This window comes from Oryzias latipes, chromosome 3 (genome assembly GCF_002234675.1).
Source record: "Oryzias latipes chromosome 3, ASM223467v1".
Classification (NCBI taxonomy): domain Eukaryota; kingdom Metazoa; phylum Chordata; class Actinopteri; order Beloniformes; family Adrianichthyidae; genus Oryzias; species Oryzias latipes.
In genome coordinates, this window is record NC_019861.2 from 19,102,540 (window position 1) to 19,128,786 (window position 26,247).

Sequence of the window (26,247 nt, forward strand, 5' to 3'; positions counted from 1 at the left end):
GGGGAGAAGGTGTGGAGTTTACTTATCCACATTGTCTATAAAAGGTAAACAGTGTGACGGAGCAGATACAGCGGGTAAAAGTCAGTCAGAACCTTTTATGATGAAAGAGGAAATGGGATCGCTGGGAACACATGGCCCAGCAGTCACAAGACCCCTGAAATTAGCAGCGCACAACACCCCTCTAATACTCACCAATTAAGCTGAAGTTGTTTTGCACCATGATGAAACATTATCTCAGGGAACAATTCATGACTCAAAGCATTCCTGGCCATGTTAGTCCACGTCCAGAGAACCCAAGTCCTAATCCTTCTAATGTGTGCAATATTGTCAGCTATTTATAAACCAGATCACTTTTCTGTCTGACCCTCCCTCGTGTCTGCTTCAAGTCTTCAAAGTGACTCTGCTTTGTCTTTAAGGAAGATGACAAGAGGGCACTTTCTGCACTCTTTTCTCTGCTTATTGTGCGCAAAGCAGAGCAGAATTGTCAAGAATTTATGAGCTACCTTTCCCTTTTCACTGTATTCTCAGTGTTTAGAATGGGAGTTTGTTTTTCAGTGAAACGGATTCAATTATTAATGCAAGTAAGGTTATTTCAAGAACTGCAGCTGCACAAAAAGGGCTGTTTTGCTGATTTTTGTTTGCAGACGGGGAGACCAACAGGGTAAACAGTGCTCCTCCAAAAAAAAAAAAAAATTATGATCGAATTTCGCACAGCTCTCACATGCAGCAGAATACGGCTCTCTAGTTTGTATTTCGTCAAAAGTCTTTGTTGTGTCTGCTCCCATCTGATCCACAGATCCCCCCTTTAGATCTTAAGGGTGTGAGATCCCCCACTTTAAATACGAGGAATAAAATAGAGTACGCTTGCCCTCAGATATTTTCAGAGTTACTGCCACACTTCCCCCTTTCCCTTTCAATAATATGAGGCAGTATTGTATGGGTCTTGTCAGAAACTGGGGGGTGGGGCGGAAGGATTTCTCTGCTCCCTTTAGCTGCCTGAGCGCAGCCCTCCCAGCTCTGCTAATAAATTATTAACTCCTGCTGACAAATACTGTTATGGAGCCTGCTGCAGATCTGTTGCATTCTTTAACAAGATTGCTGTAGACACATGTTACAGGAGGATAGAGTCTCCGCTGCTCCCTCCTTTCTTTTCTCTCTGTCTATCCTGTTCTCTCACTCACGCCTCAGCAGCTTGACTGATGGCTGGAGACCAAAGTAAGAGTGCCTGAGAGACTGAATATTTTAGTGGTTAAAATAATACCACTTGATTTACTGTGTTGTACAAAAGCAGTGCTTTGTTTCACTCTCACACTCCATTGAAGACGAGGCGCTTGTTGCGCTTCAGGCTCAGCCTTTTTGGGTGCATGAATAAAAAATCGTCCCACCACTCTATCGCACTCCCGTTTGCTGCTTACCATGACATGCATGCTCTGAACTCTGCTCTGACTCTTGATTTTCAATTAACACTACACAACTCGGAGCTCATGTTCTGTTTGATATAATTGCAGGAAACAATTTAATGGCTGATTAAAATTGAGGGCCAAGTCCCACTAAAAACACAGCCGACAACACTTCTGCTCACCGAGGCTTAAAGACTGAAGAGAGGCAGACGCATAGGTGATCAAGCAGGGGGTCCACACTCATGATCTGCCTTCTGATTTAACAAATGTTTCTACATCTGCCGATCCACGATAGATCATCTAAAGCTGCAGTTCTGAGTCTCAGGAAAAAGTCAGGGAAAAAGGAAAAAAATGAATAAAAAAGGAAAAAGAAAAATATCATTGCATATACTTTTTCCGGTGAACATTTCCAAGTGATTAAATTTGCTCCCAAATAATTTCATATTTTCATTGGCAGGAATTCTTTCCACACACCTCATATCTTTTTGAGGTTCTTGGCTGGATTAAAGTGTTATTAAAAAACAAACAAAAAAAGGTTACGCGGCCTTTATCTTGTCGTGTCTGCATACTGCATCTTGAACAAATGTCAGGAAAGACGAGAGTTCTGCTCCAACAACAACTTCTAAATCAAAGCCACAAACCTCTCTTCTATTTATAAGAGACTGAAAATATGTCTTTATACTTTCTTTCATTTTATACTTCTCCCTCCTCTGTTGTAGTTCATCATCATCGTCTTTATTGCTGTTTTTCGTACTTTGTATTACCTTTGTTTAAGGTTGTTCCAAGAGGCTTTACCCAATTGTAACTGATGACAATTCACTGGTGTTTGTGCAGAGATAAGCATCTCACATTTTCCTTGAGTAAGACCATGAACTGTCAGATCTAGAGACCTTGTTTGGCAACGTGTCCTTTCTTATGTGGGACATATCTTTGCCTATCTAGCACTGCCTGGCTTTCAGCAAAGAGCGCAAGGACACCAACGCACCACCCTCTGCTTTTCAACCTTGAAAACCCCCCCCCACCACCACCACCACCACCACCACCCTTCTCTGCACGTTCTCCCTCAACAAGCTGAGGGTGAATGTAAAGTGCTGTCACACTGACCCCTGTGGATAGAGCAGGAGAACGGGGCAGATGGTGATCAGTGATGAAATGTAGAAGTGTTTGCAGGCAGAGGACTTTCTTGCCACCAAATGTTTGCTCTTGTCCGGCTCATGCAAAGAAAAATATGCATTCACTTGTCCCCCCCAGAAGATTGCGCCACAAGTAGTCAGTTTTCTATGAGACAAAATCTTCCAATTGAGAGGGATAAACAGAGCAAGAGCTCAGGAAAAGGGGATTTGGAATAGAACATGGCCAAACTCCTCCTCTCCACTGCACATCATAGGAAGGCCATGTTGTCCCCTTTTTTTTATTTTAGTACCAAATGCATAATTAGATTTGCTGGCACTGTTTAATTTCATTCAATGTAACACGAGGCATGAGTGCAGCCTCATTAATTGTGAGAAGAAGTAAAATTGGTTGCTTAAATTTTACTACAAAAAGAGTTCAATTGAAAAAGGTGCGGGGAAAAAAATATGAAATTAGAATTAATATGAGTTTCCTTTGCACCTGATAATCACTTACACTCTTCACTGCAATATTCATGAAAGCACATGACAGTTCTGTGAATGCAGCCCACAGCTTTTGGTTTTTAAGCTGCCTAAGTGGGATTTGTTTGCCTTGGGGACCACTGTCGCTCCAAAATGTTAATAATTTCCTAATTGGGCTCATAGAATCAAAGGATGTAGAGATTTGCTTTTGTTTGTATTTGATTACTTCTGAGTAAAATTCTCTCTTACAAGGAATATTAGGAAATAATGAAGTCAGTTGAAAGACAAGACCAAATCAACCCCAAAAGAAATAAATTACCTCAGGTATAATGGAAATAAATTAAATCATCAAAGAAAAAAAAGCTACCAGGCGTTTTTATTCATTAACTTTATAAAAAAGTTTTATCAAATTTTTCTTCTTCTTTTTTTGTCAATTCATTTCTACTACTGCATCATTCATCTTCATTAATTGCAGGATAAATATCCAAAATGTTTTTTTTAAGCAATTCTCACAAGATACTAAGTCTTTTCTGTTCTCCATTTCCTTTTTTTTTTTTTTTTGCTCCACAGCAGAGTCATGTCTTCTAAGCAGGCCACGTCTCCTTTTGCCTCTGTGGTTGATGGTGATGATGCCATGAGTCAGGAGCACTTGACCTGGGAGAAAGAAGAGAGTTCAGAGGCCCACGGCACACCACAGCTCCCCCTGCACAGCCTGCTTCATGGAAAGGCCCCAGATGAAATGCAGCCTCTGAGCAGTGTACCGACAGAGAGCGACTGGGACAGCCTAATGTCAGCACAGCAGCGCATGGTGAGCCAGGGATACTACTACACACACACACACACACACACAAAAACAATCAGCAGTTTATGATCACATATTTACATCCATCCCTATGATAATTGATGTGATATTAGACTCTCATTATAAGAGGCACTACCTAATCCAGTGTTAATATAGCTATAAATTGAAAGAAATTATTAATCCTTCCTTGGATGTTCATGATCCCTGATTAACACATGTATTCATTTTGCTTTTTATAAATTGTCTCATCCGATGCCCTCATTTTTTACTAATGTGAAACCTATAGGATTTTGGTGTTATCTGACCAACAGACTACTGGTAAATATTATAAACTGTCACTGAAAGCATTTTTTTTTGCACAAAAACACATGAGTTTAGCGACTTCTTACAACTGTTTTACATTGTCTCTAACAATATCTCAACTTTGACTGTGGCACGTGACGTTTTTTTGTGCTGTGTCTGAGGTACATCTGCAGCCAAACCCCAGTACAAAGCAGACCTGCTTTGATATGAACAAAACAAGGAAGAGCACATGTTCTTGTGCTGCGTGGACATGGAAGACAGGTGGTTGTCAATGACAGACGGCTCTGCACTAAAGAGACCCAGAGGGCCTCTGAAGCAGCTCTGTAGTTGTCTACTGGGAAGTTCGACACCTAAACTTCGCAGCACAAGAATTATGTGAACACACACATATGTACTGCAGCAAATTAGTCCAGACAAACCAGACTGAATGCAGGTTGGGCAACAAAGGATTTTTTAATTTTTATAATTATCTTTTGTACATTATGCCTTAATTTATGTTAGATTAAAACATTTATTTAAAAAAAGCTGCAATAACATGCCTTATAATAGCAACAAAAATAACATTGCCAAACACGAATGAGCATTTTTTTAAATTCACGATTTAACACATAAAGTTGAAGTGAAATTTTTTTCTATTACTTACACATTATACAGTAATAATTAATGCACGATTAACAAAAAATATTGCACAGGAAAGTTGATGCCTAAAAAAATAATTTTTTGATTAAGTTGTAATGACAATAAATGCGTCACAGTAATCTAAAATGAGCACAATGTGGGTTTGTTGCACATTTTATACAGAAGTTGGAGTGTTTTCCTGTAACATATCAAACTGTTTTAAATAAAAGAAAACAAAACAGAAGAAAAACAACAAAGAGAAGGATTAAAACCAAAAAAAGGATAAAAAGAGAAGGTAATGGGATAAGGTGGAGGGAATCTGAGTGTTGTCTTTACTGATTAACAAACCGTATTGCCGTGCCATGTGTCTGTGTGGGCTGTGCCCTGAACTCACGCCAACTGATTAACCCAGCACTGTTCCACTCCCCTCAAGCACTCTCCACTGTCTCTGCCGCGCTGCATAATCATCTAGCCCAAGGCTGGGAGGTGCCGCCCGGTCGTGCCACCCTGGCGCTTGGTACCAGACCACCCCACACTTCACTGCAAGTCTGCCTCAAGCTTGACATGCCACAAGGGGATGAGAAATTGGCACTGTCAAGACTGCCGCTCAGTTTACAGGGATCTTGGCTTTTTATTTAGAATTTTTATCTCATTTAAATCATTTTTATTGGGTTTTTTCCATTATAGATGTTTATTCTCTTAACAATGTGTGGTAACATTTAAATCAGAGTTAACTTTTTTAGGTTTAACGACCCCTGTCTGCTCTGCTATCTTGTGCTTTCTCAGACTCGTCAAACCATAATTAACGCTACCTTCTGCAGGAATCGGGCCTCAGTCGCGGTCTGGGTCCTGATTACACACTCTCGTGTGCAGAGTATTCTCCTTCCTATTCTTCTCTACCTTTTCCATCAAGTTTGTGCATGGGGAACACTCGACCAGTAAGCCAAAAACAGGACCCTCGGTTAAATACTAAACCATTTACAGGTGGGACCAAGAAAAAACAACAGTCTAAGACAGAACGCAGATTTACGAATGCTCCAGGCACTCAGCTGAGGATAGTTCTCCACCATAAAATGAACAAATTACACACCAGACACCCCAACACAGATGCACTCTCAACAGTAATTTAAAAGATTATAGTAGGCATGTTTCTCTGTGTAGTCTGTTCAGATGAATACTAAAGCTATGGTGCATTATAGGTGTGCTTCAAGTGTACATCATCATTTCATCCCAATTTTTCACTTGTCATATCAGCTGGCTATGCTTAAAGTACAGTTGCTCCATATAAAGACAGAAAGTAGCCATTTGGCAAAGGCAAATCGCCCCTTGAGCTGCTAAAAACCGGCAATCATTGCATTTGAATGAAGAAATGTCAAAAAGCTCAAAGAGCTCCAACAGAGCACATCATCATTTAATATACATCATGCCTTCCATCTGAACCCTCTCAACTTTTTTTTTCTGTCTCTACAGGAATCTGACAGCAACAAAGTATGCTCCTTGTACTCCTTTCGGAACAATTCCACCTCTCCACACAAGCCTGAGGAGGGGGCCCGGGAGCGAAGTGACTTGCTGAGCGGATCAGCTTTTGGAACTCCTGAGCGGCGCAAAGGAAGTCTGGCAGACGTGGTGGATACACTGAAGCAGAAGAAACTGGAGGAGATGACAAAGACAGAGCAAGACGGTATGACTCCCCCCTGAGTGTGCACTTGTGTGTTTGTGGAATGCCTACCTCTTCCAAACTGGGCCTTTTCAGATATTACCTCTTTCTTTACACATTTTACTTTGCTTCCTGCTTGGCACACTTCTCTTTTAATGTCTCTGTCTCGCCGACTAACATAAGCTGGGAATACTGACGTTACAGTATTTCCAGTTTGTTCTGAACCTTTTCCAATGTGACAAAGACTGTGTGGCATAGCTCCTCAGTGTAAGTGTGGTCCTCATTCACGCCAAGGAAAACTGACGATAAAACTCACGGTGCTGAACTGACGCCAGGAACAGGGACTTTTTTTTTGCCTCACACAGCACTTTATAGTTATATTTTAGCAACCTGTAAAATATTCCAAAGCCTTTTCAAAGTTTTTACATGTTTTACGTGCCTAATTAGTTCATTTTAGTCAACATAGTATGGACAGTGTAACACTATGATTAGACTTTTAGATCTTTGTCATGTCTGCACCTATTTCGCCCAGTTTTCTGCTCCCTAGTACAGCCTGCAGTCTGTCAGGAGTATGTAGCAAAAAAACAAATATTTGAAAGAGCTGCTGAAACACATCCCCCTTCTTAATTAGGGCTGTAGTAATATAACTACATCCAATCAAATGTTAAACCCCCTTGGGAAAGCATGTGTCTCATTTAGTGTCTGGGGAGCTCTTAGCTGAAGCACTTCATCAGATGAATAAATTAGACCTCTGTTAGCCTAAAAATAATTTGCCACTTCTTTTTTAAGTGTACATATGGCGATCTTTGTATCACAGCATCAGAAGCCTCTCACTAGATTGTCATTTGGTCCTGATATGATTGATCATTTGTGTCATTCAGAGAATCCAGAATCCGGTGAAGAAGATATTTTTTAGAAAACTCAAAGATGCTTAACAAGAACAGGTAATCACACAGAAAGTAGACGTTATCAAATGCATAAAATTACCCAAATCGTTAAAAATTGCAAATACTGCAAGAAAAACATGGATTGAAGAACATTTTTTTCTGCACAGGACTTCTATTAAATGCTATAAACTAGGAATATTCCAATTTCTTAATCTTTCTTGTGTGTTTTTGTCCTAATGCTTATGTTTTCCCCTACATTTTTCAGCTTAATAACCTCAGAAACAATATTTTGTCATTTAAAAGTCAGAAGTCGGTGCTACTTATTTGTCTACAGTGCATTCCCTGCATTTTTGTTTCAGAGCTGATTTTTTTTACAGCAATATTGTTAGTGCTCACAGTAGCATCAGTGGGCATTATGATAATGAGCCCCAGCTGGTGAAGGCTGGTTTTCGCAGTAATTTAAATGGTCAAGTGCAGCTTGTAATCCAGGGCCGTATGCTAGTGCAGAGAGGGGAGAGTGCTTTGGAGAGCCATACAGCTGTTTTAATCTCCTGTTAATAATAGTGGCTCGGTCTGCCTCATGTGCCGTGTGTCATTGTAACTAAAACACACTCCCTTGCCGGAGGAAATTAGTTTCTAAGGGATGAGCATTGCTAAAGACAAGAGCCCCAGACAGTTCAACGGGCTGTGCTCATGCTGCCAGAACCAGGTATGATCTTGCCCTGAGAACACTCAAAGACTAAGTTTTAGTGGTGAAGATCAGTGATGCTTTAAAAGAAAAATGAAATCTAACAAAAAAAGTTTTTTTATATAAATCTTTCAGAACTTTATTTCTTAACTCTTTGCCTTTTTAGAAATGATGCTGAGAATGAAAACAGGAATGCTCAAGGAAACCCCAAAAATGTATGAGAAGACGTTTGTCATCTTAATGATGTTTTGTTGTGTCACGAGCAACAGAGGAGCTAAATTTAAAGATTATTTATACATGACAACTGGCGTGTCTAATTTTACTGCTTCGGTTCATGTCTGGTCAGGATCATATGGTCCTCAATGAAGCTTGGCCATCTGCTGCCATTCTTCTAAGCCGTCTTGTCAGGTCATGATAGTTCATTGTCCTCATGGCATGAAGATAAACAGGGATTTTGAAGAAGATAAAAAAAACAAATGGCTTATTGTAATATTTCTCCACTTTACAGTGTCCATACCAAATGGGACACAAAAACGCTCTATGAGGGAATGACAGAATGATCAGTCCTATTCCCAGAGACGAACTAATAACGCATTTGAGGTGTTTTCATTTATGGTCGTGTTTTGGATATTTTGCATCCATAGATTAACTTTTAGGTTCAAAAGTGTGGAAGGAATGAAGATAAATTAATGTAAAGCAATCAACATGATATCATTTTATGCATCCATTTGAGGAAGTGATGTACCACCATTTGTTATTTACCACAATACCAATAAACCTATAACAATATGGACATTATTAGAGGTATCATTCCCCTGTCCCTACCTCTCTATATATGTACCCTTTCAACCTCTCTATCCAGCCACCCTTTCTCTCCGTCGCTGCTCCTTAAAGTGCTTTAAGTGCTTGTGACTGTGCTAATGAATGAAAATGTCCTCCCAGCAGTGAGCACTGCATTTAGCTGAATAGTCACCTTTGCTGTAAAAGCTCTATTAGGCCCAGTTGCCAGCAGGGCTAACGATTGTGCCCCATGTTTATTTACTAGGTATTGTAAATGCATTATTTATGGATAAGCCTCCAGACAGCGCTTGTCAAGAGATAAAATGTCAGTTTTAAGTATTGGGGCAAAAAGAAAAATAGCCACCATTATAAAACGCCAAGGTGACCTTGCTTTGATTCACGTGCAATTAGAACTGTTTTATATAATGCACTAAAGCATTAATCAATACTGGCAAGTCAACACAGAAATACTTGTGTGTTGAGTCTTTATGATCGTCCCCAAGACAAGGACGAGTAATTGGGTTTCCGCCTCTTGTTGAAGCTTTTAGGCATTTTCTCGAGATCTGTATCGACTTGTGGAATCCATGCCAAAAACGAGCAGGACTGAAGAGAAATGTATCGTGTCCATCTGTTTTTACCGTGCAAAATGCTGAAAGATGCGAAGCCTTAACCAAAAAAATTTCTTTAAGTAAAAAGTTTGTGAAGAAGAAGAAAGGATTAGATTTTTTTGATTAATAGTTAATGTTTTTATATTTTATGTTTTCTTCAGTAAAAAATACTTTTTTTCAATGATTTTATTGATGCTGTTTCTGAAACATAAAACATTTGACAGAATAATATTTTTAATAATATTAGGAATTCTAACACTTTCACAGCATTATTCATAGTCAAACTGTCAAAGAGCCTCAACAAAATAGGCTTTGAGTCAAAAATACCTAAAAAGAATTGTAATTTTTTAGATCTTTTTTTTTTTTTTGCATCAGCCAGAGCAGATCTGTAGATGCTTTAATAATGCTCAACACCTGGAACCTTTTGACAGACTCATGGCTAATTAGCTCAGCAACTAGGAGTCAAAAAAGAAAAAAGCTACAGTTGCTTTTTAATCCCAGGTTGACAGCTATTTAACAGCTTCTGAGAAAAGACTTCCACTTTAAGTGGAGCAGGTAATGTTGGAGCTGTGACATAAAGCAGTGTAGCAGGGTGTGCCTCTTGACTCATTGTGCTCGAGCGCTGGTTTGTGATTGTTTGCGGTTCCTCACTTCCACCCAGACCTCATTTTCTCTCTGTGCCCCCCCCCATTTGTAAGTGTAGTCCCCGTGGCGAGTCTGTGTATTGTGGCTGTATAATGACTGCGCAGTAAGTTGAGTATAGAGGAGTGATCTGTATTGTGCGAGAAGCCCCCGGTCATTAAATGCTATAACAACATATCATGAAATGAGAATCAGGGATGGTTGAAAGCTTTGGAAGAGAATAGGATCATCTCTAAGCCTCTGGTCTGATTAGCACTGATGAACTCTTGACTCTGTTGTCACACCCTTCCCTGTCAGTGTCACAGCTTATTCTGAGTACACTCTTGCTAGAAATTGGCTGCAGGTGCTGATTGCACAGATTTATTTTATCTCATTTTTTGCATATATTTAGTTTGTATCATGTACCAAATAATTAAAAAAAAAGGTTTTTGTGCACTCTTTAATACACAAAAATTTCAGTAAAGATCGAGTCCCTCTTTTAAAAAAAGGGTTGCTTTTTCTACCTCCCCTTTAAGTTCCGCCCTTCTTGCTGCTCATCTCATCCCAGCTGCCATATCATCTGGTTCTGCTTTATCCCACCTAATTAATAGGAATCTTTGTTATAATGATCTGAGCATGAGCCTCGGTGCATGCATATGCAATGAGGGCTGGAAATCCAGTTGCCTTGGCTCCTGATTTTGAGACATTTTTTGCAAATATCTTTGTGTGCCTCTGACTGCAGCATCCTTCCGGACAGTGTAAGGCCAGGACTCTGCTGTTAGGACATGCACACAGGCCAGACATCTGCCAAGCATATCCCCAGTGTGATGTTCCAACAACTTTGATAAGCTGTTGTTTCTTTCAGGAAATTTCAGCACGCTCTTTATCTTGATAATCTGTTTGATGAAATAGCCAATTTTTCTGTGTGTGTGTTCACACATGCATGTACAGTACGTGTCAGTGGGGGCCTTCCTGCATATGTGTGTGTGTGTGTGTGTGTTCTCCCTTGGCCTGTGGCGTGGTGCAGCAGCTCAGTGGAGCAGCGCTCTGCTCTGTCACTTTTGTTTGAATGGGTAATGCAGATGTGTTCAGGCTGAGGAGACATGAGCTGGAATCGCTTGTTAGGACACACGATCAAAAGTGGCTCAGTGCTCTCTGCCAATCAAGCCTCTTGTCACCCTGTGAAGGAGACGTTAAATAGATTTTCGGCTGCATGCCTCAGGCCGCCTGCCAAGCTGACATGTGAACTTGGTCGCTGACTCGGCCTGTTTTTATCATTTATCCTCTTCCTTCTCTTTTATACTTAAAAAAAATGCCTCTCTTCTATGCTTTTCTTGTCTGTCTTACCTGATCGTAATCCACATTTTCTCCTCCTCCCGTAAATTTCCTGCCCACCCTTTCTAACTCTCCAGTGATACAGTTGCTTCTCTGCCAGGTTGAGATCAGAGCCCACTCCTAAATGCAGTGGCTCCAAGGGGGGAATGGTAAGCCCTGGGTGTCTGCTCCACCACTGAATTATGTATCTATTATCAGTTCCAAAACAGTGCCCTCAAGTAAACAGGCCCACCCCTGTAGGGACTCAGCACAGGTTTCATTTCACACAACCTAAGATACAGATTTTGTTGCCCCTTTCAAAACGACAACCCCTTTCTGCTGTCTTGGTCGTTCCGATGACAAAACAAGCAGCTGCCTCTTCAATGTCCCATTCTTTGCATTCAAGATCACCTTCCTCACTTCTCATATTCCGATTAGTCAACAGTAGCAACTGCTGTGGAGCATTCCAGGGGCCATCTTCCTGGGTTTCAGCTGTTGAGCTTGTATCCCTACACCCATGCTGCACAAAACTCCCATTGTGATGCCAACTTACTGGCTGCACAGAAGCCCCTTGATAGGAGGAAGCGGGTGTCTCTGAGTGACAAATCACAGCCAGGGTCACACAGAGCCTGGCTTGTCTTTTCTTGGTCACTAATTCACACATTGGCATCGGTAAGTCTAATTTTTGAAGAGTTCCTGTTAAAATCACACTTTGTGACATCACTACCACTACAGCTTTAGCAGAAGTTGTCATGACCCGACAGTTTCATGTTGCAGCATAGCTTTTGGACATATACAGGACAGGAGACATTGATGCTTCTATATTTGTCATTAAGCTGTGTGGGCTGTGATACAGCACCCTTGTTAGGCAGTTAAACTTAAAGAAGAGTCAGTTATGAGGTTGTGGTGGTGGTGGGGAGGGGGTGCTCAGGCAGTCAGAAATAGAAGGAACAAGGGCTATTCCAATATGGATAAAAAGACGGAGTGAGGACACATATGTCCTGTGTCTGAGAACGCTGAAATATTGTGCCACATTTGGGTGCCACCTATTACCGTTGTAGCTAAAGCATTCAGATCCTTAACATTCTCCCCAGATCTCTTGATAAAAGAACCTGAGTCATCCGGCCAAGGATTAAAATAGTGTGAGTGGAACTCCCAGCCTGGTCACAGACGCCCTCTGCGGCCCGCTAATGATTTCTCTGCAAGGTACTTCGCAAAGAGATCCGCAAAGAGATCCGCCTTTACATAACAAAACATGACAACGCGCACACATTTACTCTATTAACATAGTTGCATTGTTACCCCCCCTTAAACATCAAGCATTTTCCACTACACTGTGATGAGCTGCTTCCTGAACAAAGAGATTATTTAATCACTGTTTCCTCCCGATCTTTGTTTCTGCTTTGTACAGAAACATTACACGTACAGGGAGGCGTGATGGAACTGTCAAACACAATGAGCAGAACTGTATTTTATTACTGTAGTGAGGGTGGGTGCCAATGATTATAATCACCTGATGAATATTATTGTCGTCAGGAGAACTCCTAAGGCCAATTTTTATGGCAATACTGGACACTGAAACCTCACTTCCTTGTGAGGTAATTTCATATGTTCACGTAAAAATAAAATTCTTTTTGACAAAAATTGACCTTTTTTTCCCCTATTTTTACAACACTGTCTGCGATCATCTGCCTTCTTCTTCTTTCTCATATTAGTTCTGGGTGGTTGGCACTTTGCTCAACAAAGCCTCTGCTGTAAGCCTGTTGTTTGCTTCCCCGTTGTGAGCTGGACCAATGAGCTGAGTCCCATGAGAAGCAAAATTCTCCATCTTTGCTCAGCAGGTTTCAGTCTGTATAGCTCCATACCGCCCAGACAGGCAGTGGTAACAAGAAATGCTGCCTTTATTATAGCCGAACAACAGGACACTTGGCAGACGGCAAATGGATGTGGACTTCCTAAAAGTTAAGGAGTTTAACCTTCATAAAGGCTTTTGCAACTTACCGTAATGTTCCATTGTTCAGCTTAGAGGCAGCTTCAATAAAAATACAAAAATAAGCAGTAACTCTATTGATTACTCTCCAGTGAGCAAATTAAGTGTAGTGCTATATAAAAAGACTACAAACAAAGTTAATTTTCAAAAATTAGCTTAAGCTGTTTATTTGGAATTTTTCCCATTTCCTGTGCCTGTAATCAACACTATTAATATTGTTGTTTTTTTATTAACTAGTATGGCGAATAGCAGTATTAGCATTTACTGTCATGTCATCTGCAGTATTTTTTTTTAAAATTATAAATAAGTATGAAGTTCATTAATTTAGTTGTGTTCAGTGGAAGCTGTCCAGCATTCCCAAAATAAAATTTCAATGTCTTCACTAGACGCATTCATGTGAATCCTATTAGTCTCTTTTTGTAGAGTCAGACACCCATTAATTTGCTAAATCCCACTCAACTGCCATGATCAGAGTACTCTACGTTTTCCTCACATTAATTTAACATAGATGAATAAATGCGAATGTTTTTTGAGCATTGATTAGCAGGCAAGTTTACGTCTGACAGTAAAATTGCATAGTAAACCCCCAAAAAATCTCCCCTATGCAAGGTACCCAGTAATTAAATCTTTGTGGAAAATTATTATAATTTATTACAGTGTGTGGACCGTAATGATTGCCAACATCAAATGTAAATTATAAATGAAATCAAGTCTACATGTTTCTGCTCTAAGTGTTCAGCCTCCCTACACCCGAGTGCTGATCTGATCTATTTTTATGTGTCCTTTTTTACTCCCTAAGCTCTCTCTCCTCTGTGCCAACATACAAAGTAGCAATTGTGCTATTTAACAATATTATCAATAAAATACAATATTGTCTCGTAAGTGATAAGACTCAGTATTCCCTTTCCTTGAAACAATATTTCAAGGAAAGGCTGGAGAGTGAACGGGGAATAAAAAGTTCATTTTGCCGTCCAAGCATTTAATGGTCTTAGTTCTTAAAAGTGACCTTGTGGGGTAGAAGGCAGAGCTGCACAGCAGCTTCTTCCAGCTGCACACATGGCATCCATCGGGGGCACAATCACGCACAGTCCCAACACCTCAGGCTCGGACATATGTTGAGTTTTATTTCATTCTTCTGACATTAATCCTGTTCACCAGCTGTTCAGCCAGCTGCCACTCTCCGGCTTAAGGGAAAATTGCAGTTTTGGGGGCGCTGAGTGTTGGTTTATTTTGGCTCCTCGTCTCCTCATCACAAAACTTTGATTGAGAGTTTCTGTTTTTTCCCTTCCTACTTCCAGGTTTTTTTGACTGCCTTTCCCTGTCAATCTCTGTCTTTTGGTGTCTTTGCTTTTGTTTTTCAAATTTGGAAACAGGTTGAGTGTACGATTTTAAATCTGGCTTCTGGAATCCTCCTAGAAAAGAACGGAAGAAAGGAAATGCTTTCTCATGAAAGCATTTGTTAGATATCCCAACTGTGAAATCTGTTTAACCGATGGTGATCTGCCAGCATTTCATGAGGATTAGCTTGGACATGGCCTTAGCCTGTACAGTTATGATTATTGACATATTGAGGCTGACATATTTCACATTTATGGGCATTGTCTAGAAGCAAACGCAAGTGTTCTTAATGTCATTTCTGCTGAAGTACGGCTGGGCAGTCCACGAGCAAGGGCCGCAATGAATTGATCATTGCTCACTGCTCACTTTAATAATTCAAGCCTGATTGCCACAGAGTGCCGCAGTAAAATGGATTGGGACAGGTCACATGCTGCTCTGCTCAGGAGGTGAAGCCTCTCGGGGATGCTTAATTCATATATGCTTGATAGACACGTGTCCTGTTTGGAAAGGTCATAGTGCTGTGTACGCGTGTGGACAGCTCCTCAGAATGGGGAGGTCAGCTCAGTGGGATTAACATCTTGGTCAGCCCAGACAGAGAAAAGGCGAGAGGCAAAAAAACCAGAGCGCCGAGCTTCCTAAAGTGAGAACAAACACACTGAAAGTTGCGTGGGGTTTGGAAATCTTTAATCTTTTTTTTTCTTCTTCTTAAACCCCTCCAGACAGTACGACGGTGAACCGGTGCCACATAATTAAGAAGGGCAGCATGATTAAATTTGCTAAGAGAAATTTGTCATCAACGACAAAAAGCAAGGCAAGAGTTTAAAGCTCAAACAACTCTGATTTTAACAGTTAATCCACTGTTAGGCCTTATCAAAGCTTTTCCAAAGCCTCAAACAGCTGATCATGAAAAGACCTTTGACTTATCAGGAATAGAAATCGTCTGGTGACCTTTTAACCTTTTCCAAGACTGATTTAACAAAGACGCTCAGCAGGAATGGGCTTAAAAGAGAGAGAAAAAAGAGCAAGTAGTTCCTTTTTTCCGAATGGAGCAGATCTTTTTTAAAAGTAAACTAATGACAACTGTTTACATAAGGGAACAGGATCGTCTAAAGGTGACTAACAGAGATGTTCAGCCAGTGGAATAATGATTAGGTGTCAGTTAAAGAGAGCCCACCACGAAGAGCAGGTGTTCTGCATCACATTTACAATGGCACAGAGCTGGACCTCTTTATTTATGCACAACAGCACCAGTAATTATACATTAAAAAGCTGGAATCATTTAACTGCACCTGAGAGTCTTCTGGAAAGTGGTAGAGGTTATTACAACTGTTGACAATGAGGAAAGGTAATTGCCTGAAAATGAGCGACAACGCAGTGTTGTGTTCAGAATGTTTTTTTTTTCCTCTCTCAAGCTCCCGCTTTAGAGTTTGCATTGTGCAGCATCACCCGGGTGTGTAACCTATTGCGTTCCGATTGCTCCTTTGCAATTAGTGCCCTTTTTGTCCTCACTTCAATAACAGCATGATTATGGAGACTTCAGAAGTATTTGCAGCTTCCAACAGCTGTTGTCTCAGGGACTACCGGATGAATGACAAAAACATGTTTTCTCTTAGGATTTCACTTCCCTGCCTGCCTCTTGCAATTATTATGTTTTATTTGGTTTGATGACGGGGTCTTGTTTTTAGTGTGCCTGTGATTAAGATATTCAAAGGACTCCTTGGAGTGTGTCACAGTCATTTTATCGTTTTTATCAATCTCGACTTTTGATTTGTTTCCCGTTCAGTGCAGAGTGGATGAGAAATTAGACTTTAACCTATTGCAGTCTGTCTGAGAGTCTGACGGTTGTACTTTTTAAGAGTAATTATCTCTGAAAGAAATTTAGTGTTCCCACATGTGTGAGAATGTCAGGAATTTTACTGCTTTTTGAAATGGTTCATTCTTTTTTTTTCTTTTTTTTAAATTAAATGGGATCTTAGATGAATGCAAAATGCAGATTTATTCTGACTTTTATTTACGGGTATTCAGGATCAGCCCACAAAGTCACATATTTTGCCTCAATAAATAAATTTAAACTACATTTTCTTACATTTCATTCTGTAAAACAGGAAAAAAAAACTTTGAGTAAGTGCCAATCTTTAAAAAACACGTGTGCAAGGGTATTGCTGCTGCATTTATAACTTTAAAGAATTTTTACAAATGTGTAGTGAGACCAGAATTTTCAGGTGATTCCTTCTTTACAGTGCTTTTTAATATCGCCCAATGTTCTTCAACATCAGGTATTCAAGGATATGCCTGAAAAAAATATGTTGTGTTACAGTCGGGCTGTGTTTCTCTAAAATGTCGATGTTGTTTTCTGCACCAATGCCGCCAGAACAAATGTGGAAATTACTTTTGCTAAAGCTACTGATGCAGCCTAATAATTTTCACACGTAAGCTTTTGGACTAGTTGATAAAAAGATTGTGCTCCTACTTTTAGTTTTAGTCATGTACATGCTATTCTTCCAGACAAGATATGGAAGTGGTTTGTCTGACCGTATTTAGGGTTATTTTTTGTTTTTTTCTGAGAAATATTTCGAATGCCGCTGACTTTTTCTAACCACTGAGAAAAAATGTTGTGCACCGGTACTAGTTTGTTTCAGTCCACAGTAAATACTTTACACAGAATAAGTTGTCCTCTTCAGTTTACTCCCCCGCCCTCCACTTTAAATGCAAATTCTTCTATTATGATTTGCTATTCAATCCTCTGCATTGTGGTTATCAATTAATTAATATGCCTAGTGTCAGCTAATCGTTGATTTTTGCTCATAACCCAGAGCTAAAGGCAAAGTCTCTTGTTTTTTTTTTTTTTGTTTTTTTTTATCCACATCTTATGCAAAATTTCAGAAAGGACTCTTTTCTCTGCCAACTGCTTTTCGACACAACAAACACTCAAACACAAGTATCATCTTTCTCCTGGGAGAATAAGTCTCACAGAGAGGCTCAGAATGCAGTGGCAGGCAGTTGAAACGTTTTCGTTGCTGACAACCCAGGGTAATAAAAAACCCGCTGCTGCATGTTTCAACAAACCATTTTTATGCATTGAGGCGGTCATGGTTTCTCTGAAACATGATGGCCTAATGCGTTGCATCAACTTTTTTAGTAATTCTTTAAAAGCCTGAAAATGTGTGAAGTGAGGCAGTCAAAGTAAGTGCTGTAAGTTAATAGTTTAGTATGATTTATCGTTCCACTTTGCTCTTCATGGTTGTTTTAGAATTAGAACGTGAAGCGCTTTTATCTTTGTTTTATTGTTCTTAACTTTACCACGAATTATTATGGAAGCGATTCTGTAGCATAATTAAAAATAAAAGTCAAAACCAGAAATTCTTTTTCATTTTCAAAATGAAGCTGCATTTTTTGACTCAAAATTAAAATGAAAAAGCAATCCGCCAAAATGCTTTTTCATTTTCTTCTTCAACACCGCTTATGCTGTCACTTAATTAAAATGTATTTTTAATTATGCCACAGAATTGCTTCCATAAATTATTAACTTGAACTTAATTTAGCAATAGACATCGGTTTCTTTTTCGTTCTTTTTTTGGCAATAGAAAATAAAAGTTAAATTCTGATTAGTTGTTTCCCTCATGGTCAGAAGAAAAAAAAACTGAAAGATGAGAAGATAGAATGACAGACAAAGAGCAGAAATAGCTGTAATATTTTTCCCTAAAACTGTCAGGGAGTCAGTCGGTGTCAGGACAGATAGTCGTAACCTGCCGCTGACTGCAGCTTTACTCCTGTGGTTTACACTCAACATGATATTAAAGCACCACTGGCTGCCAGGTGCTGAAGGCTTTGCTTATGTCATGCATCAACTTAGAACATTCCTTTGTTAAGATTTATGACGTTCCTTAGCTTTGTTTTTAATACAGTTAAAGAAGCAGTCTAATCTTGCCAATTTATCTGCTTTAGGTATTTTCTCTCCTGCGCCTGTTTATCCCCATCAGTAAGATCACAAAGTACCTGCATAGAAAAGCTGTACACTGAAGATGTCAGCTCTGATACAAGACAAATACCACTTCAGGCAATGTCAATTTAGAGACGGTGGATCATTTCTATCTCGGCAGAAAGAAAATGTTCGGAGTATTTTTTGGGGAGTTTGTAGCACAAGCCCAAGACAATGACTCCCAGGCAGGCTTACAAGTCCAGAAGCCTTTTTGCTCTCAATGGGAAAATGTCTTGGATACATTTTCCAGTAGTTTTGTCTTGTATGTGGCTATCTGTGCTAGCTGCAGAGTGGAAGGTCTCTGTCTGTGCCAGGCGAGGGTCCATAGGGACCATTGGAATCGCTGGGCCTGGAGGAAGTTGGTCTGGGTCCAGTGGGGCGATCTGAGCCTGGTGACAAGCCAAGCTGTCTACTGCAGGGACGCTGGGAAAATGTAAATAAAGGCCTGATAAGGGCTATTGTTTTCATTCCATTCTCATCCCAGCTGAATGGCTTGCTCCCCAGCCGCTGAGCATTTTATCTGAGGATGGGGAGGGGAACAAAATGGAAGGCATGGGGGTGTGTGAGACTTAATAGCCCCCACAGGAAAATAAAAATAAACTTGCAGGACTATTCTCTTGTTTAAGCTAATTCCCCAGAATGTGATGTCCTAGTTTGAAACAACAAGAAAGGCAAGAACTAAAAACTTTACAAAACTTAAGAAGTTCACCAGCTGTCACTGGTGACTGTTCTTGCTTTTCCTTCCAAATTAGCTCAAATCATAAATTAAGAGTAACTAAAACATCAACAGTAATCTGTTTTGCTGTAATTCAGTGTGTATTTGGTATGTAAGCGTTGATAAGGTTCTCTGTCATGTTCCAACAGTAATTATTTTGTTGATACAAACCAGTGTTTCCATTGGCATCTTTATTTCCTCTTGAGGAAAGAGACATTCTTTTCCAAAACTAAATTAGCATTCCTTCTATTAATCAAAGTTCTTGAAGAAAATGGGCTGGAGAAGGGTGGTTTGAAAGAAGCCAGACTCCTCGTTGAGTATTTTTCACAACTACGCATGTGCAAAAACTTCCTCTTTCCCCAAATCCATTTTGGTTCATCTGTCAACATTATTTGCACACAAATAAGTGTTTGAGACATGTCGGTTTTTTTATTTTTTTATTTTTTTTATCAGAATCATCCAGGTCATCATTCATGCTCCCCAGGTGAGGGTTCAGGGAGGACAGCAGTGCATTCCAGCTGTAGTCTCTTGTGCCGGAGCACTTGGCAGGTTGTGTCCAACCCAACGGAGAGGTGAAGGAGCGGAGGCTCTCCTGGGAGGGAGGTGGAAAGGAGGGGGAGGACTGGAGTAGAATGGAAGCTGGCACCACATTATCTCCAACTGTTGGTGCATTCCTTAATGATCAAGTGCTGGAGGAGCATCTGTGATGAAAGTGTGCACGTGCACATGTGTGTCAAGTGCTAGTGCAGCTTTGCTTTTCTTGGGATTGGAATTTTTTGAAGGGAATTCGCTGTTCCAGGAGAGGAAGCGGTCTCACTCAGGGGTGAGAAGCAGGGAAGAAGAGCTGAGCTTTTCTACTCCCTGTGCCTCTGGCCCCTGTTTTAAGATCTGTGATCTTTGTGCTACGTGGGGAGTTAACACGCAGCAACACACAGCCTTTTCTCCCTCCCTCTCTTAGGGTCAAGGGGACAAACTGTGAGTTGGGAATTGGAAAGTCAATAAAGCAGAAGTAATGTTATAATGACCCTGAGCTGAAGATGTCCTGTCGACCCCCATCATATTGGAGGAAGTGGACAATCAAACAAAACGGTGACTCTGCTTGATCTCTCTGAAAGCCATCCTGAAACAAGGCCACAAGAACTACTGACCCCCTGTTACTCCCTGTTCCTCAGATGTCAGCGTGCTTGTCCAGGGGAGGGGGCAGGGCTGTTTGGTTTATAAAAGTGGGCAGGAGATGTAACAGAGGGATACAAGAAAACAAAACATTTGTATACATCCTGAACCGTATAAATCTCCTGTGTGTTTGATGTCAAGTACGATAATGGTGAGAGTTGAAAGGATCAGTCTGTTCCTTGGGAAAAATCCATCTAAGTCTTTCAGAAAATAGAAAAAAGAAAAGAATAAAAAGCAGGGAAATTCTACAACCCTGCTGGTGATGATTGAGATGCCTAACCCAAACTTTCTTGAAATGCCTGCCTTTTTCTTTGTCTTGTTGTGTTGGAGCCACGATCGAAATTAAAATCAAGCCTCTTGAAGGCTTTGAAATATTTTTTATGTCCAAAAAACTTTTTAAAAACCTCAGTTTTACAGCTTTTACAATCTATATATCAACCAATTAAAAGGCAGAAAAGTAAACATACACTTCATTATTTTTTTTTCCCTTAGACCCACTCCAATAAAAATCATGCATGTTTTGGGTGTTTTTAACGTGTTGTTGTGACATTTTTCTCATGATATATATATATATATATATATATATATATATATATATATATATATATATATATATATATATAAAATTAAGTTTAACATTGTATTTTTCAGTATTTCTTTATTTAAATAGTTGTGAAAAAAGAGCACACAAAAATGCTTTTTGATAGAAAGTTTATTTGTAACGTAGAAAATACACTGGCTATCTGCTCTGCTCCGTTCTGATGCATCCACTTGAAGACCAAAAAATACCATGTACATCTTTGTTTTCCTCGTCTGAGCTGTCATTTGGCTCCAAACTGTATGGTTGGAAAGCTTCAATATTGCTCGCCATTTCTGCTGCATTGCTAATGTTGGGTTGGGGGTGTGAGGGACTGTAAGCTAGCGGTATGCATAAACATACATAAACATAATTTTCGGCTAAACCCGGCATAATCCTTATAAAAATAAAAACACAGGGAGTTTTTTTTAATATGTTAAAACATGATCAAAGTGGGTCTTTACTATGATTTTTAAGGATTTTTTAAAGTATTTTTTTAAGCATGCTTGTTCACGCAGGACAAAAGGGTTGGGTCAAGGTGAGGGTTGAAGGCTTGGTCGTGCCACTGATATTTGATGGGAACAGGCTGAACCCTCTTCAATGCAAAGATGGTAGAGGCTTGGGTCAGACAGCCCAGCATGTTCTTTATCAGCTCCACCAGCGACAGCATGGCAGATTACAGCGATTCCTCCCCTGATTCATTGTCTGCTGGACAAATGTTAATTGTTTTCATCATTGGCAGCTATGTGAACGTTTGGACGTACCCAGCCTGACTCCTTGCCTCCCACTTAATGTGCGTCTCCGCCTTTTATGCTATCCCCACAATACCCACTTCCATCCTCACTCCACCCTGAGCTCATCTCTCAACTGTCAGGCTGTCTCTTTTTATGTTCCCTATCAAATCAAATACCTCTTTTTCATCTGATACACTGACTTTTCATTTAGGTGAATAGATTTATGTCAGTTACAGAATAATAAAAAGAGAATTTATATTCCATACAATATTTTAAATGAAGAAAATTATTACAATGGCAATAAAATCTGTTTTAATTGGTATGTTGATTTCTCTTTTTTTTTAGAAACCTCCTGCATGGAGAAACTTCTTTCAAAAGACTGGAAGGAGAAGATGGAAAGGCTAAACACCAGTGAGCTGCTGGGAGAAGTAAAAGGTAAGAATGAGTTAAAGCCTAACAATCTTAAAAAAGTCTTTATTCTGTCAGACCTAGAAAATGTGTACACTGCAATATCAGAAAATGTTTTGTACTCTGAGGTAAAACAAAGGCCTTTGGCTGCCCTCCTTATTCATGTCTCTCCTCCCTTATCTGTAGTTGGAATGCCCAGATCTATCCAAAGAGCTTTCCTCCAAAATTCCAGCCTATTAGGACAAATTTTAGGGGTCTCCGTGCTCGTCAATGCTTTATTGTCATTGAACGCATTGAACGGTTGAACGCACCCTGAGTATTCCTGCCGCACTTGCAATTGTCGATCACAAAGTTCTCTTGATGTAAACAGAGATTGGCTCAGCTGAAAGGAGAGAATAGGGTGCAGAGACGTGCACAGTCGTCTCCACGTTGAGTTGCATTTGAGTGGAATGTCTTGACTCTGACAGTGAACGCCCTACGCATAGTATCGAGCGCACCGCGCCGAAGTGCAACTCAGCACTCCCACAAAATCTATGTTTATGACAGGGTGAAGGTGGGCTGAGGATGGGCAGGGCTGTTGCTTAGTTCTTAGCACTGACTGTTACTAAAAGCACATGTGTTTATAGAGGCCTGAAAAGCACAATACCAGCTGGCGGATCATAACTAAAAAGGATTCTCGCTCAGTAAGTCTTTTAGAGAAACTTTAGCTCTTTTCCTTGAATTTTTTATGGAAACCAGCATTTCCTATTTTTCCTGCTTTTTTTTATTTGCACAATTAAATAATTGCAATTGTCTACATTACTTTTTATAATGGTAAAAAAACAAAACAAAGAACTGTCAAAATAGGTTTACATTAGTCAGAAAGGGTAGACTTTTACACTTTAAATTTTTTTTTCAATGTCTCCACAGAACAAGTTTTTTATGTAAACGTTCAGAGAGATTTTAATTTAAAAACTTTCCATTACCAATAAAACACATGGAACGATGCTTAATCCTGAGAAAAGGTAAAGACAGACTCTGACCGTCTTTTGACCTGTTCCCAGTTGTTTTTTAATTATTATTTTCCTTTTTTTAGCCAAATTTAAAAAAAACGTTTTCTAGTTTCTGCAGATCAGCAGTAGTTTATTAGAAATTTGCCTCTGAGTTTTGGGTGGGACTGTTAGCGCGGAGTAAGCTCGCCCCTTCTTCCCGACATCCATCTGTTTACACTCTCTCCCACCAGGTTATGGCCCCTCACAATCACAACCAAACATTAGTGGTGCAAAAAAATGTAAAAAGCAATATTGGAGCTACCCCAGCTGTAAAGTTTTGAGCCAGATGTCAGCTCAGACGAGGAAAACAAAGACATTTGTAGATCTATTTGTCTGTAAGTGGATGCATCAGAATTATTCATTTATTTACAATTATTCCTTATCAAATAAAAAATAAAAGATGCTGTTTAGGGATCCACTAAGTCTATAATTTATCATTGTACTAAATTAACTGAATGATTAGTCATTCCTTGAAAGACTAGATTTATTGTAATCTCAGCCCGTGTGAATTCAGATCAAAGTGCATGTGGTAAAATGTTTAAAACGACTTAGCCTTTTGAAATCTGGTGCGTTAAATTACAGGCAGGGCATTTCTTCTTTTTGATGAATGAGAATCGGAAGGTTACTCTATGGTTAGTAAACAGGTCGGTGGGCCTGATAATATACACTTTAGCCTCTGTGTTGATAAGTTATGGGGGACAGTCGACGCCGCACAGTTACAAACATAAATGCTGCTCCTATCGTAGGGGCAACCTTAGATTTTTAATTAGCATGCCATTTCATATTACTGTAGACATTTCAAAGGGCTGCTTTGTGCTCACCCTTACAAATGTCTCTCCCTCTCCCTGCGTTTGATGTCTGCCTGATGTAAATACGGGCAATTAAAAAGAAGCCCAGGGTTGGAGATGCACAAGGTCTGCCTAATTAAAACACAAACAAAAGGTACCAAGCGAGAATACACCTTATGATTAAGATCTAAAGTGTTGTGATGAATTAGAGGTTTTATTAATTGTCAGGTTAAAACGAGTACAAAAGGCAAACATGCCTGTTGGTCTCAGATGAATAAGGACATTATAGACTAAAGGTTGACATTAAGATGAAGACTGCAGCATCTACTGGCTGAGTGGCCTTGTGGATTATATCAAGATTGCTACCTGATTCCTATCTTTTATACCAAGCAAATTTAAGGGTTCCTTTTGATAATGTTTCATAAAAAACCTTGAAAGCCAATTAACTATATTATCGCAGCGGCGAGTGGTGGAATATGACTGGTGCAGAAACAATTTTGGTGTGACAGAATTTGACCTGAGGCTTTACCCATGAAAAGGGAGACATTCTTTCACTGCACTTGTGTTCAAACATGCCCAGAATACTTTATCCAGTTGAGGTGAACAAGTACAGTAAACAAATGGAACAAAACAATGGTGTCAAGAGCATCAAAGATCCGCTTTTCAAGGCCCACAAACTCGGATGACAAATCTATAATTACGGCTGTCATGTGGGTGTTGGTCTGTCTAGCGAGCTGGTAATAAGGGGAAGACTTTCAAAGTCAGTTGAAACAAACACAATCATCCCATAGAGGAAATGTGTCTGAGAAAAACATGTAGAATCGAGGGTGAATGATATAAAATCTGCCTTTTTATTTTATTTTTTGTCAAGGTTTAATGTCAGCAGGAGCATGTAAAAAGAAGAGTTTGTGAGGGAGCATTAGTGGCGGATTTCTTTTCACTCGTCAATTCCAGAGCTAACTGTGTGTTTTCATACCTGGGCTTAGCTGTCAATCTGCAGGAACGATGAAATCTCCTGAACAAAACCACAAAGAAAGGGAGGCCAGCTGGAAGGGTTCCAAACCACACAAAGTAGCAGATAATAGAAGGCAAGGTGGAAGGAGTGAAAGAGAGAATTACACCCAGAGAGAGACGTCAGATGTGGCATATCAGACCCGAAATTTATAATTACACGCTTCAAAGGCAGTGTTACTTTATCACACTATATTTAAGCCAAATATCACATATGGTTAGTGAAATACATATTTTATCTGGTACTATATTATGTGCAGTTCATCCCCTTTTTCTGTATTTCCCTGTGAGATGTCTATAAGTTTCATAATTGACAAAGCTGTTTAAATTTACATGCTGAGAGCTAATTTTCTTGGCTCCAATTTGAGCGGCAAAAAAGAAAAACAACTAACACACATTCAGCTCAAGACTTTGCCGAAGCTTAACAAAAATGTTAAGAGCACAAGCTGTATTTATTGTCCTGGAATGTGCTTAAAAATAGGGAGAGAAAAAAACATAAATGTACCAAAAAAAAATGGCATCTTGAATTCGGAAGCAGAAAAATCAGGGTTTTTTGGACCTTCACAATCAATTTTAAAATGGTGACTACATGACAGTAGTGGGCTGCACACAGACAGTCCTGGGGAGGGCAGATAAGTGGAAGCTCTTTATGAGAAGAGGAAAAGGGCAGGGCAGGATGGTGACTGAGACCGATTAGATGGCGTTCATACCTGTGCTGACCATACTCCTTCACAGACAGAAAGAAGTGCACTGTGTGAACACAGAGCTCCCATTGTCGACCTGCCCACGTTAACTTCAGAACATATTTATTCACTGTATGCCTTAATCGGTTGTGGGGTGACTTCTGTAATCAGGTACAGAGAAAAATGCAGTTGCAAAGCTCACTAATAAAGTATATATTAGGGTTTGTTTGTAGCTTTGTAGTCAACTGCATCCTGCTAATTATAGCTATCAACTCAAAAAGTATATAACATTCATAGGAGCAGCACAAAACTCTATCTGTCCAGTTTTCTTCAGTCAAAAATGCTTCAGTTAGCATTTTCTCCATAACACTTCAGTCAACTGTTTGCCCTGTGCACTCAAGTGAAATATGAACCACAGTAAATCATTATTCCTCAGGCCACATTTGCCAGATGAATGCAAGTGAGTGTTGGACTGTGTGTTTTTCTCCTCTAATGAATTGAGGAATTTAGCTTGTGGCAATGGAGGTAAAAAGGTAGTGCTCTGTTGCTG

At 39.8% G+C, this 26,247-nt stretch overlaps 1 protein-coding gene across 1 annotated transcript in view; it reads left to right on the forward strand.

Annotated features, from left to right (window-relative positions):
* The first annotated feature begins 3,569 nt into the window (after positions 1-3,569).
* The window catches only part of sox6b (SRY-box containing gene 6b), a 77,377-nt gene continuing 54,699 nt past the window's right edge, over positions 3,570-26,247 (forward strand). The window contains exons 1-3 of the mRNA NM_001164868.1: positions 3,570-3,800; positions 6,186-6,396; positions 22,122-22,211. Of these exons, the coding sequence (NP_001158340.1) occupies positions 3,570-3,800; positions 6,186-6,396; positions 22,122-22,211 (532 nt within the window). The remainder of the gene's footprint in view (positions 3,801-6,185; positions 6,397-22,121; positions 22,212-26,247) is intronic.